We start from the raw sequence: 14426 nt of genomic DNA, 5'->3' as shown, positions 1-14426 counted from the left end.
GAAAAACCGCGAGCTTGGTGCAAGAATATACCGGTGTGTGTTAACTTAAGGAAAAATAAAAAAGTATCTTTTGAGTCAAAGGAGGTGTAATTGGTAGAGAAAGCAAACGAGCTTTGTCAGTAGGTGATGGGAAGCAACGGCAGGCTCCAGGACCGGCGCCGGAGCAGATGTTCTCTACCTGCCTCGTTACTAATTTCAACAAGTGTTCGCCTTCTAGCTGCTGCCAGCAATGGCATGGTTTGTTACCATGAGCAATTTTCTTAATTAACAGACATTAATTAGCCATTTAGCAATTTTGCAAGCATTTGTTTAGCAGCTTTCCTAAACATGAATACCACTGTGATAATGGTACTGATTAGAGGGTCCCCTAATTAACAGTACAGGGAAGGAAAATTGAAATCACATAAATTAAAAAGGGAGGGGAAGTTAATGAAGGCAGGACATATTTGCACCTGCAAATCTTTTGTACGGCGGAAACTTGAGTGCAATGTAAATAAAGTAAGAGGGTGGGTTTTTTTTCCTCTTTTTTTTTTTTTTTTTTTTTTTTTTTTTATTTGAACGGTTCAGCAGCGAGATGGAGCCAAGCGGATTTAAACCAACAGCCTCCTGCCAGCCTCCCTGCTCCAGCCGCTGTGTCCATGGAAATGAAGTCCCCACCATTTACACCACCATTTATTCTCCAGGAGCCAAAAGCAACCAAGCCCTGCCCCTCCTGCCTGGCAAACTTTGGCTGGAAGAGGTCACAGCACCTCAGGACAACCCTCTCAGTGCCAACACAACTGCCTTCTCCATCCACGTCCCACCACAGTCAAGAAGACAAACCTCTGTGGTCCAGCTGTAGCATCAACCACCTTTAGCAAAGTCACCTCCGTGCACGAAACTTGACTTATTTTTGCTTCTGAGGTGGCTAACTCTGTGTGAATGCAAACCACGCTGGGGGCAGCAGCCACCTCCCACCACCGGTTCACGGAGGATGGCAGCCCTCGACGAGGTCTGGCCACCACCAAAGCCCTTCCTACACATCACAGCTGCAGGTTTTGGGGTAGGGAAGATTGGCAAAGGTGAACAAGCAATGAAACCAAGCGGAAAGGACAAACCAGGACTCACAGAGGCCAACCCTCAAGTCCCGTCAACACAAGAGTCAACAGGTCCTCCACAACGCCTGCCTTGCTGCGCCGCAAGGAAGAGGTCGTTGTTATCCAGGTACTGACTGGACAGGCATGCAGACCCCATCCTAAAGTTACTGAACCCCTGATGTCCTCCCTCTCGTATCCCCTGGCATGTGAGGGTGTGGGGTTAACAGGTATTGAACGCCCAGGGGACATGGCTGCCTACACACACCCCATCTGGGCCCAGAGGCGAGGCTTTGGGGCTGCATTTAAAGTCTTCAGAGCAAGCACATTTGGTTATCGTGGAAAAAGCATCTACAAAAGACACAGCAGCGTTTTCACTGGAGAAAAATCCCCCATGGCAATCAGATCTGGAGAGCATCAGTTGTTTGTGCTGCTGAAAGGCATCCTCCGGAGCGTGGTCCTGCCCCGCCGCCCCAAGGCTGCTCCCCGGGATGCTCCAGGCTCAGCGCTGCGCTTTGCCGGCCAGCGAGCAGCATCCTCGCCGTCGCGTTATCCCGCGTGGTACCGCTCCCGGTGGAGACTTCTGGATAATGTGACTGCAGACGCCCAGCTTGTGCAAATGTCTTGGCAGGCAAGGAGGAGCCAAAAGGGGCTTTTTTATTTTTTTCTTCATTCTTTTCTTCTTTTTCACAACAGCAACGAGCGGCAGCATCCGAAATTCTCGCTCCAGGCTGCAACTGCCACAGCCCCCTCCCGCGCCCCCGCGGCACGGCTGCGCTGCTCTGTCAGAAACGCAGACCCTCTGGATATTGTTATCTCCGTAAATATTTGCAGATGTTTCAGGGCCGGGACCTGTGCTCGGCGGGAACGCCTGCCGGATCGGTTGCTTTTTTGCATGGGTTTCCCTCACTGCAGAGGCGGCGGCAGATGATCCCGATGGACGATGGCGGTTGAGACAAGTGTTTTGCAGAGATGACATGTGGGCTCCAACCAACAGAACAACCCTTTTTTCTTAAAAAATGTGTATTTAGCAGTTATTAACTAGTGCTGTTACAAGAGGAGGCTGAACGCACGCACAGTCCTGCTTCCTCCACACCACCTCCCTCCAGATCCCAAATGCCCAAGCGCTGCATCCCCTCAGCAGAGCTCCATCCGACGCGCCGTGCCGGGTGAGCAGGACCTGCTCTGCAGTTAATTCACTCTCATCTCAAGACCAGCACTCTCCCCAACCAGAGAAACCCTGTTATCTCTTGAGTTCTCTTTTTTTTTTTTCTATTTTTCTTTCCAAACTGGATGCCTTGCATGGGGGGTTACTCTCCACCTCCCTGTAGCTGCCTAAAAAAAACCCCAACAAACAACCCCAAACAGCTAAAATGGCGTTAGAGGAAACTGTTTCCGACAGCTCTCGGTGCCCCAACCTCCTCTCTGCTTCGTTTGTTTCTCTCCTCTACACTACGGGGACTTTAAAAGCCCAACCTGGCCCGTCAGATGGCCGAAGTTTGCTGCTGCTTTCTACAGGGAGTTTCCAGGCGATCAGGTTATTTCCACTCCGTCTTTCACAAGCTCGACTCCTCAAACTTCTTGTAAAATATTAAAGATGGAAAATGGCACGAGCGATCATAGCTCTGCGTGTGTCAATTTATGTTTCCAGCGTAATTCACCACAAATGGATCATGTTTTATGGGCTACATACTTTCAGCTAATGGGGGAGTTTTTCTATTTAAAAACATTTTCAAGCACCTCTGGGGGTGGCAGAACAATGCAGGATGGTACGAGAAGGCAAGGCATCGCTGCCATGAGATACCAACAATTTAGAGTTAGCAACAGGAAGGCATCTTGTATTTTAAAATACCTGCCCCTACCTACTGGTTTTGACATTAGAAAATACTAAAATAAATCAGATGGATTTTAATTAAAGACGTGCCTGGGTTTATTGGATAGGAACTGTATTCCTACTGAAGGAGAGGGAAGTTTTGCAAGTTGTCAAGAAAAAAAATAAGATATCCCTGAAGGAGCCTTTAGGAGAGATGTTCCAGCTGCCCGCGGAGAGGAGGACCACGGCTGCCTTCCAGCATGTGGTGCCGGGTGAGGACTCAACCGCACCTTCCCGAGAGAAGGCAAGGCAGGGCAAGGCAAGGCAAGGCAGGGCAAGGCAAGGCAAGGCAAGGCAAAGCAAGGCAAGGCAAGGCAAAGCAAGGCAAGGCAAGGCAAGGCAAGGTGGGCCAAGTTCCCCTGCAGACGGCGGAAGGCAGCCGTGGGCAGGAGCTCTGCCTCGCCTGCAGCTGGGGCTCCCAACTGCAGAAGCCTGGTTTTAAGGAATATGTTAAACACAAGCTCTTCAGGAAACAAACCCATGTCAGCTGGAGCCAAGAACAGTCACCTCCATCTGGCTGGAGCACCCGAGAGAAAGTTGACTGCAAATCCCACCATATGCTCCAGACGCTCGGTACAAAAGCCTCGGGCATCCTACTGAACTTCCAGAAAAAAAACTTTCTCCAATGCTTGCCTTTCCCTTCCTCCAGCTCGTAAGCCACCTTCCTTCAAACCCTGCCTGGTGCAAGCCTGACACCGAGCTCTGCCCCGGGATTTTGGGAAGGGCAGCCTGGATTTGAGGCTCTTGTGCCACCTTGCCGGAGCCAGCTGACCACAGCTGGTGGCACCCATGGAGTGGTGGCAAATCCCACCGAGACGTCAGGACAGCCGAGCAGGGGGATAACGGTGGCATCCAAGGAGGGAGCAGGACAACACGGACCCCTTCCTATTGCCCCCAGCTTTACCATCCTCACCCCCATGAGTGACCTTACCCAAAGAGACCCATCCCAGGACGCAAGGAGGAGAGGCGCAGAGGGCAGGGGGTGTCAGGGGGAGCTCCGGAGCCCCCCCCCCCACCCCATCCTCCCCAGCTCCCGAGGTCTCTCTGCATTAGGGGGCAGTGTGGGAACACCGAGCAGCCGGCGCTTTGTTTTGGTGCATCTCGGTGCCGAGCTGCTGATGCATAGCTAACGCAGCCGCCGACATTGATTTATGGTCAACTTTCCATTTCATCAGCGTGCGGGGTACGGGGTGGCGCAGGGAGTTCGCAATGGGGAGAGGAGGCATGGCCACGGCGGGGGGTGCTGACTGGGTCCCCTTCCGTTTATTTAGTGGTAGGAAGGTGTGGTATTAATTGCTTTCAATTTTTAATTTTCCTTTCTACATTTCCCTGGCACCCCCCTGTCCCTCCTTTGAGGGATCTGCACCCCGGCAGCAATCCAGCTTTCAAAACAAAAGCAGGAACGCCTCTGATGACCTTTACGAGGATGAGCAGAGGGTTTGTTTGCTCATCTCAAAGGGACAAAGAGAGAGATTTAAATAAAAGCATCTACCCATGCCAGCAATCAACCCGGCCACCTTTTGTCCAGAGCACAGCCCAATGCTGTGCCACCGGCTGGCACCATGCAATGCCCTGGCAACCCAAGGGCACCCAGGGCTTCTCCTTCCCCATCGTTTTGGGAAGGTTTTGGGAGATTCTGCAGGCTGAATTTCCCTTGGCCCCCAGCCCAAAGGTCACTGCTGAGCCCCAGTGCAGGGAAGGGACTCTCCCTGTAAGACGGCAGCTGCAGACGGGCACTGCAGCCTGGGCTCCTCCTCTCTTCTCCCCTTCCTGGCGCATCACTTCTCCTCCAAGCTCGCTCCAGTGGGATTTTGGGCCACTAGCTCCCAGGAACGGTCTGTATCATTTTTTCCCGTTGCCAAACAGCGGCGCACATCTGAACGAGCGGGGCTGGAGGGATTCATGCACACCCAGGGTGGCAGCACAGGGTTTCTGCAGACTGAGCTTTGCTGGTGACTCCCTTCTCAGCTCCTGGCGCAATGCTCCACCGTACCAGGACAGGATCAGGCCCTCTAAAACCTCTCAAAACCCCATGCCTGCTATACTCGGGCACATCCCTGCAGGTCCCTAGAGTCTGCAGTATGGTGCAGAAGAGCGAGATGCTGAAACCCCTAAGCCCTCTCCATCCTCCAGCCTCCTGGCTCAGGGAAGGCGCTGGCTGGGGTGGTACCACCAGGAACCTCCGCCACTCGCATGGCTGGCACGCCAAGGGTCAGGGAGTTTGCACCTCCTGTGACCTTTTTGGTTTTGCCCTCTTTAAGTTCAGCAGTTTAATTTCCTACAGAGATAAGAAATTACCCCCAAGCTGCGACCAGCTCACTGCTGAGCCACCAGCTCACCTCTGCAAGAGCTTGTCTCCAGCACCTCCTGAAGCTGGAATGAGCTCCAGCACCCGCAATAAATCAGACGGGCTTTCACAGGGGTGATGTTCAGACTGTGTTAAAAGGTGGGATTTTTCTTCTCCCCTCCTCCCCTCCATCCCCAGGGCTGGGAGGAGAAACCAGATGTTGGAAGGCTTTCAGGAAAGGCAGGCTCTTGAGATGTCACATGCAAGCCATATGCATCGGCACCCATCCTCTCTTCCCTCCGGCAGCTGTGGGGATGGGCAGCATCCCCGCGCATCACACCTGCACCAGTGCCATTACTTCTGCTGGGTTTTCAGGACCCTCCACCAAAGCTCCTAAGAAACCAGGGCTGCTTTTGAGCCCTGCTTCCCCAGCGGCTCCTGGTCCAGCTGCATGAGATGTAGGGAACTAGGATGGGTTGTTTGCTCCTGAATCAGACTCTCAGTGCAAAAAATGCTATGGGAGAGCAGAAAGGAAAGCAGGGGGGACAGCTTGGAGGCTGTCAACGGGAAGAGTCGAGACGGGAGCATGCACAGCACGTCTGGGGAGATGCAACTCCTCTTCCTCACCTTCCCCTTTCACAGAAAGCCAACCCATACTCTTGAAGCTTTGCCCTAACTTTGCGCCAGTTTTGCAGCTCTGGCAGCTCTGCGTGAAGCAGGAGCCCCAAAGGACAGTCAGCTTCACTGTGGGGCGAGATCAGGACTTTTGGAGACACATTCGTTGGAAGCAGCAGCTTGACATTCGAATTGCTGGCAGCAGCTATGACCTGTGAGATCGCATCTCTGCTGTTGGCTTCACCCCATGCCACCGAGCGCTGCTACAAGATTCGCCTGTTTTAGGGTTCCCGATCAATATCGGATATTCTTACTTTGTCAGAAGCATGTTCAGGAAATGGGATCTCTCTAAAACAAACCAGACAGGACCCTCCTTCCCCCTTCCCATACACACGCAAACGGTGATATCGGGCTCAGATATCACCACAATAAATCACGAGCGCCTTATCGAGTCTGCCCGTCTACTGCCCGAGAAGTTCTCCCATATACAAATCACAAGTCCAGATAAAAAAACCCCAGCTTGCCAAAACAAATATTCCTTTCAACTCTTATCCCATTTGTTACACGAACAAGTGTTTCTTCCTCAGGAAGGAAGATTTTAATGCACCGAGAGCTTATGCCACTGCAAACCAGTGCAGCTCATGCCGTGCAAAGAGATTCCAGAGAAATAAAAAAAAACCCCCATGGCTCAAGTTTTGAAAACTCCTTTTCTGTGTGCTTGTCGAGATCCCTTCCATCAGTGTCACTTCAAACATACGTTACCCCCTCCCTGGTCAGAGCTCGGCGCGGGAGAAGGAAGGAGCGAGGGGACTTTCCTAGGTATTTGCTTACAAGGTGCCTCCATGGCATGCGGGGACTTGGCTGGAGCTGGCTCCTGCCTGCAGCCGCAGCCAGCATTTGTTAATGCTTTCAGTGATTGCATTTGGAAAAAATCAAGTGGTTAACCAGAGAGGGGGGGAAGTTTCAGGAATCAAGATCCAGAATGTTTTCAATTATGCACGTCTGTTAGGACCGGAGAGCAAATACAATCCCAACCCAAACACAAACCAAGCAGCTTTGGAAAAAAACATTGGTTGTAAATACACAGTAACCTCTTCGAGCAAGAAAGAAATTTGCTTTAAGGCCACAAAAAATAGAAAGCAAACGTGGAAGGACAGCAGAACATGAGTTATTCCTAGACAGGTCAGCTACGCAGGCATGCTGCTTCCCTAGCATCCCCTTGGAAAAAAAACACAGGCACGACAGCGCTGACACCCAGAGCGTAAGCAAACACGTGCGCGGTGTGGAGACGAGCATCGGGGGAAGCAGCAGCCTACCTGGAAGAAACCGGGCGGGATGGGGCCCCCAGGCATCCCGTCGTTCGGGGGAATGTTTCCAAGCACGGGACTTGGGGCGGCAGCTGCGCTCTGTGGGGAACAAAACCAGGACAAACACGGTGGGTTAGAGTTGGAGTTAAGAAAAAAACACATTAAAAAAGCCGTCTCCCCTGCCATGCCACATTGAGTCAATTAGTGCGTTACCTCCAGAGCCCTGAGCACCGCCCCCCATGCTCTGAGCATCTTCCCCCTGCGGGGGAACAAGCAGAGGATGCTCGGAGCCGGAGGGGCACCGGCCTCTGCAATTTGCCCACGGAGAAGATGGCCACGCAAAAAGCGGGGATAATTCTGGGGCTTATTTATTCATTTACCCAGGCACTTAGTCTCATTAATCCACCAAGGAGCCTCATCCACCGTGGCGCTTCAGGCAGAAGCTGTTTTGAGGCTTTTTAAATGCTTTTCTTACCCCACCTCCCCCTGTGCACTTGCCAGTTCAGTTCTGTCCTCCCAAAATGATGCTTCCCTGGCCTAACCAGCATCCTAAGGTTTTATTATGAATTTCCAAATTCACCACACCCAATCTGTGGGGTCACGCTCTTGCTTGCACCTCCCCAGGATGAGCCACCTGAGCGGCTCCAGCCCCGACAGGAGGGACGGGGGCAGACACGGCGTACCCGGACACCCTGCTTGCTCCTGCTCAGCATCTCTATTCATATTTACTTTCTCACTGTGCTGCGGAGCTGGCAGTGCTGGGAAAGCACCAGCGTGATGGGAGGCTCCTACCCAGAAGGAAAATGCTAAGAAAAAGATCTTTCCCTAAAGACCAGTGCTGGCAACATGTCCCTGCCGGGTTAGGAGCGGTACCTGTGTTGTTGAAGTGCACTCTTGTTTACCCATCACCAAACCAACCCCCATTCCCAGGGCAGTTACAAGGGAGGCTCAGTGATATTAACTGGTTTTGGATCACTGAACTACTCCCTCCACAAATTTTTACGATGGACTTACCCACCTAAAACCATATGGCAAGGCCAAGGAGAATTGTCCACCATGAAAAAAATCAGTGGAAAAATTTTCCACCAAGGAAACCCTACAGGCAGACGGGGTACATGTGAGCCTGCTCAGGCTTGGAGCACCCCGACCCCACCAAACCCTGTGTCCCAACAGCAGCCGAGCCAGCCCCGGCCCCTGACTGCATCCGATGCAGCAACGACCGCACGCGGCTAACCGCTGCCTTGCGCCTTCCCGGGGGCCATCTCTTGTGCCCCCTCCATCACGCTCTCCGGCAGGAGCCAGCCTGCAGGATGCAGGATGAAGGCCAGGACCACACCAGTCCAGTGGTTGCTTTTCCCACCCCAGCATCTCAGAGCTGCAAGCGCCAGAGATGACAGTGCAAGCCGATTCCCCAGAAAGAGACCCCCTTGGCAAAATAACCGGGGTACCCCTGTGGCTACGGGGTACTGCACCCCCAGGCGCAGCCCATGCCATGCTCCTGCTGTTCCCCTGAACAAGGCATCCCGAGCAGCCTTCCCCACATCAACAGCAAAGGCCAGATCTGAGTGTTTTTACAGTTAATAAAAAAAAGTCCTGGCAGGAAAAATAAGCCTGCCCATTCCAGGCTCTTTTTATACATCAGACGGCAGCAAAAATAGACGGGAGAGGGAGTGAACCCAGTTCTCCCCCTCCCTCCATCCCCCCAAATGGGTCAGCTATAAAAGTAAAACCAAATCTTAATCCAAGGCCATGAACATATTGCAGTTTCTCTGCAAAGCAGATGACGGTTCTTAATGCAAAAATATATAAGACCGAGCCCCAAACTGCAGTGAGCCCATTTGGAATTTCCTTTATTAAACCCTCTATCACGCAAAACGCTTCTCTCCCAAGGCGGCGAGCGCTGCAATAAAGCTGCCAAGGTGATATTTTATGGTTTCAAGAGATTTCCAGCACACCATAATCCTTTGCTGGGGGAATCTCCCAAAGCGAAATGGATCCCGAAGCAGTGGGGAGTGAGGATGGACATGTATTTGGGAATCCAGGGTTGAAGTACGCTGCCCTCCTCCTTTCCTCTGCAACAGGGAGTGGAGGGGGGAGGGCAAAGCAGCTAAAGAAAATCTTGAAGCAAAATGCCCATTTTTCCACAAAACCACAAAGTATTTTTCTGCGCTAAACACCCCAAAACCTCACCTATGCCTCTGCGGCATAAACGGGGATTTAAAGTTCCTTGCACATGTGGCGCTTGGCAGAACTCAGTAATTAAAAACCCACAAGTGCCCTGAGCATATTGTAGGATGGGAGCCAAATTGGTCAGCCCTTGATGAATGATTTACAAGGCTGCGAAGTGACATTTTATTTCTTTTTTATTCCCCTCCCCATCACTGCTGCTAAGGTAAACACAGAGGCACCTTTAGCCCTGCCGAAGCGATGGGAGCGCAGCCGCAGCTGGAGCAGCTCTGCAAAACCCTGGGGATGTGCCAGAAAAGGAAGAAAAAGGGGAAAAAAAGACAGTGGGAACAAATGTACTAAACCCTAAGGGTAAGCACCCAAACCCCAAGGGCTTTCCAGCACCGTCTTCCAGAAAACCAAGAATTTTTGCGCTCCCAGCTCCCCGTCTCCAGCTTAATTTCACCATTTTGGTTAAGAAACTCTTTTTAGGGACTCCAGAGATTTGGGCTGGAGTTTGGCTGCCAAGCCCCTTTCACCTGGCTCTAAGTGTCCCCAAGCCCCCCCCAGCGCAGGTACAGGCAAGGCAGAGATGCCGAAGGGGCAGGCAGGAGACGGGCAGCGCCAGCGCGGTGCGGAAGCACGAAGCCTGCTGTGCCACTGTGTCCAAGCTGGTGCTAAACCAAAAGCACGTCCAGCCACACGAAGGTCCCCGTTGGCACGCAACGCCCCAAACTTCCTTCCACCAAAGCACACCGGGGACCGCTGCCGGAGATGAGCAAGGACAGTTCCGGCACAGCCAGCATGCTGGCTCGTTTGCCTTTTATTAGATGGTAAATTTGCTCCATGCTGGAAACAAAATGCAGTTCCTGGGGCACACATATATAGATATATACACACATATACATACATTTTTTTTTTTTTTTTTCCCCCACGCACGTTGGATTTTTCCCCTGTCTTGGCGGAAGCAAGCGGAGCGATGACAATCTGGATCACTGCATTTCGCTTCCAAATCGAAGCTCTCAGTTAACACACCGGCTTGGTACGCCAGCAGATGCCGTCTAAGCCTTTAAATCGCACACTAATTGCACTAATTGAGCTAACAGTCTCTGTTTCGTCTCCCTACCCTGAGTCAACCAGCGTCTTCTGGTACTGCTGTAGAGATCCAAGCTGTTGACTGTAGTGTTATTTTGTCAGCCATTAAACGATTCATCAGAGTCATTAATTGATTTATTACCGCTGCCTGCGAGTATAGCTTTGCAAATAAAGAAGGATGGAGGTCAGGAGGCAATGGAAATCGGACAAAACAGCACAGCCAGGAGCTGGGCACTTGAATTATTGGTAGGAGCCTGCTCGCACAGGACCACTGGCATCAGGTTATGGGGGAAAAACGGGGGGAAAAAAAAGAGAAAAGATGCGCCGTTTGGCTGTGCTGCCAAACCAGTTAGGTTTTTCAGCTAAAATCTATGTAGGATGTAAAAGGGCTATTAAAACCGTCTTGTTTTCTTAACCTAATCCTTAGGAAGAAACCAGGTTATTCCGCTGTATTAACTGTGTTTAAGAGCGGCAGGGAAGAGGCACCAGCGCGGCTGCACCGAGCACCTCCCCGGCCCCTGGAGCAGCCCGAACATCCCGAGCTGCCCTGCCAGCATTTTGGTGTCACCCGAATTTGCTTTCCCAGGCTGGCTGAGCTGGGAACACAACTCACCTCCACTCATCCCACAGCCCTGGGAGGAGCTGCAGACCGGTGCTTTTATTTATTTACTTTGTTTAATACAGAGTTTAGGTCTTTGCTAGGCATGAAGGTTTGCTGAGAGCAGGGTGCGGCGAGCCGCTTCCTGCCCCCCGCCCTGCGGCAGACTCGACCCGAGAGAAGCTGTGAGGCACCACCGAGGCCAAGAAGGTTTCGGGGGCTGAATTCAAAAACCAGAGCAGCCAGCGCAGAGCTGGTGGGCTGAAATCACCACCAGCAGCAGCACGCCGCTGCCCACTGCCCCCAGCCTCCAGCCCCAGGGTACCCCTGGTAATAAAAGGCAGCACCCAGCAAGGGAAGGTTTGGGAAGCTGGGGAGCTTTCCAGATGCGCTGTCCGCACGACAGCCCTTGGGTTGCTGCAACAGGATTCTTCCTCCTCACCCCCATTGCAGGACAACCCTGAGCCGCCTCCAAAAGCATCTCGAAGATGGCACCGCACGCCGACGCATCCCATCCTGCAAGGCTCCCAACATCACAGCGAGACGATTCCCTGCGGGGCGGCAGGGCATCAGCCGAGTCCCAGCTTGCCACCCATCCAAACCTGCCACGCCTCACCAAAGCAAGTGATGGTTTCTATTAACTATCAAAAACAGGTTCCCATCAGCGGTATTTACTCTGCCGTTAAATGCACGCTGGTGTCCCCACCGCACGCTCCGGGTGAGCAGCTTCGGGTCGCACAGGCAGCTGCGCAGCTCGCCCCAGCATCCCGCAGCTGGCTTTCACCAAACGCTTTTTTTGTATAAAAATAACCTCCAAACAGTGGTGCAAGGCGCTGGCAGGCAGCAGAGAGGATGCTTCCTTCGTGGGAAGCACCATGAGCAGCGGCTGCTCTGCCAGCCTCAGCTTCCATCAACCCGGCAGAGAGATGGGGAGAGCAAAAATACCTTCATAGCACAGACCTAAAACCAAACTAAGGATGGCCAGACATTTGCTTTTTTGGCTCAAGATGTTTTTGCCCTCGCTCTTCTCTCCAGAAGAGCGGACTGGAGGATTTTGGCTGCATCGCATACCTCGCAGCCACAGTGGGAGCAGCACAAGGCACTCGAGGGCAGCTGCCTCTGGTACGAGAGTGCAGGGATGCTCAGGACACGTTGGTGATCTGGTATCTATCTGTCTGCTTCAATTTTATTTTTTTTTGCCTAGAGCACAGGCTTTGGAGCCTAAGGAAGAAATCAGTGTGCAGGTAAGAACTTAAGCAGGCTGCGTAAACAGGTAATACGGAATTTAATTGGACTCCAGTTAAGCCTTTTCATCTCGTTAAAGCTGCCTTCATCTCATATAGCCAGGTTTTAAATTTAATAATAGAACCCTCCCACACCTCGCAGTAACCCGATTAACGCCGGGGAGGATGGCACGCTGACCGCTTCCTCTGGACCAAGCCCTCAGATGCTCTCCTGCATCAGTCCCCTCCGTGGGTTGGTGCCCGCATCTGTGTTGCATCAGAGTGCATGAAAATAAATAAAAACACCAGCCCGCTGCAGCTGATGCAAGTGTGATCGCCAGCCCACGTGCCGGTGGTGGGCGCCCACTGTGGCACCCACTTCAAAAACACGGTGCTTGCAGAGCTTCTCGGGTGGGCTCAGGGCGTTTTTGGGGCACGCCGTGCTCCCCAGCCGGGGTACACTGTAGACTGTCCTGCTTCCTCCGGTGCAGGCCACTTGGCTGGATGCTCCAGGAGACAAAACAAACTGGTTTTGGTTTATTTTAGGGTAAGAGAAGGTAAAAGGAGGCTGGGATGAAGCTTTGCATATTGGCAAGAGGAAGGTATAAAAAAAAAAAAAAAAGATTGAATGGGCTTGTAGCAGTATCACCATGCATACCACCCAAACGCCATCACCGCGCTCCCATGGGACACCAAGCTGTGCATACAAGTTCAGCTTAATTATACTTCTATGATAGCACAAGCTTTTTGTGCTTATTTTAAATACATCACCTGCGAGCCGCCCGGCACGGGAAGCTCCGGCACACAAAGCACCAGCGTACACCCTGGCCGGGAACAGCCGCACTCGGCCACTTTTTTTCCCTCCTTTAAAAAGAAAGAAACAACCCTCAGCCCTGTATTCCCCCTGAGCTTTTTAAAAAAAAAAAAAAAAAAAAAGGCACAACAGTTGAATAGTGTTTCAAGCTAATACGGGGCTTTTCTTTCCCCTCCTTGTAAAGGATAATCTGAGACAGCAGCTCCGGCCACGAAACAATAGGATTTTAATCTCTAAAGTCGGCGTCCCCCTTATCCCTGGGAAGGAAACCCCTTCAGTCATTTACAAGTTTGTAAATAAGGCTCTTGGTAGCATCTCGCGGACATCTGCTCCACCAGCCCGACAGCGTTCCTGCTAACATTTACAAACATCCTTACGCAAACACCCAGCGCTCTCTGCTGAGCTGGCTTTCTCTAAATATATCCCAAGGAAATAACTTGGCAGGGCTGCAAAAATTTCACAGCAACCGAATTGGGGGGGGGAGAGGAAGGGATAAGCATGGGAGGCGTAAAATAGACTAAGTGCAACTAGGCTCGGTTTTGCACGCGCGTGTGTACAGAAAGGTTTACAAAGGGAAACTTCTAGGAAGTTAAGCCAGGCTTGCTGGTAGCGCTTCCCCCAACTTTGGAAGGGCTTTGCCGAGGAGAGTGCTCCAGTGCTTCACGCCGCATGGTTGGGTGCACGAATGCACCCCATCCCTGGTATTTAGGGATGCTTTGCCATGGACACCCCTGAGCCCCCCCCCATCCCCAGCTTGGAGCAAAGGTGCAGCCGGGAGGTCCCAGCTCGGCGCCAGCAGCAGGAGAGCTGCTGGCATCCTCCCTGGCACAAGACCCAACTCCAGCCCACACCTTAAAACCAGTGTACGAACCCTCCCCACCGCCAAACAGCTCAAATGGATCGCGTGCAATTAGCAGCCTGGAAAATGCTGTAAATACACAGGTATTAATTACTATGAATTCTCCTCTAATAATTCTAGCAACAGACAGGCCAGGCTCTTTTCCAGCAATCAATACCATCCATTTCAGGGTCCACCTGCCAAAAAAGTTATATAAAATAATTGTATAAAATTTTCATTAGATAATGCAATTGCTTAGGACTATTAATCTACTGCTCATCTATCAGTGGCGGGATGCTCGGCTCTACCGAGGGCCGCCCGGCCACCGCCGCCGTGCAGCTCCTCACACCAACGACCTCTATTTTCTCCTGTACCGGACACTTTGCAGTTCCCCCTGGATTTGCTCCTGATGTACCTACACGAGCTTTATGCAAAGCTTGCAGATTAATTTCAGATTTTTAAAAATTATTATTTTTAAAACCAAAAGGGAAATAGCCTCAGCAAGCAAAGCTGCCGGGAGAGGTAATTTGACGGAGT

General features: G+C 51.9%; 1 protein-coding gene across 18 annotated transcripts in view; it reads right to left on the bottom strand.

Moving 5' to 3' along the window:
* The window catches only part of SSBP3 (single stranded DNA binding protein 3), a 53250-nt gene that overhangs the window by 10126 nt on the left and 28698 nt on the right, over positions 1-14426 (bottom strand). For 14 of the 18 annotated variants that reach the window (XM_075711720.1, XM_075711721.1, XM_075711723.1 and 11 more), the window contains one exon: positions 7165-7254. The exons of the other annotated variants lie outside the window; for them this stretch is intronic. In XM_075711720.1, coding sequence (XP_075567835.1) covers positions 7165-7254 — 90 coding nt within the window. The remainder of the gene's footprint in view (positions 1-7164; positions 7255-14426) is intronic. 18 annotated transcript variants of the gene reach the window in all.

Source organism: Pelecanus crispus, chromosome 5 (assembly GCF_030463565.1).
Source record: "Pelecanus crispus isolate bPelCri1 chromosome 5, bPelCri1.pri, whole genome shotgun sequence".
NCBI classification, from domain to species: domain Eukaryota; kingdom Metazoa; phylum Chordata; class Aves; order Pelecaniformes; family Pelecanidae; genus Pelecanus; species Pelecanus crispus.
Note: the sequence above shows the minus strand (reverse complement) of the source record. Positions and strands in the feature narration are given on the sequence as shown.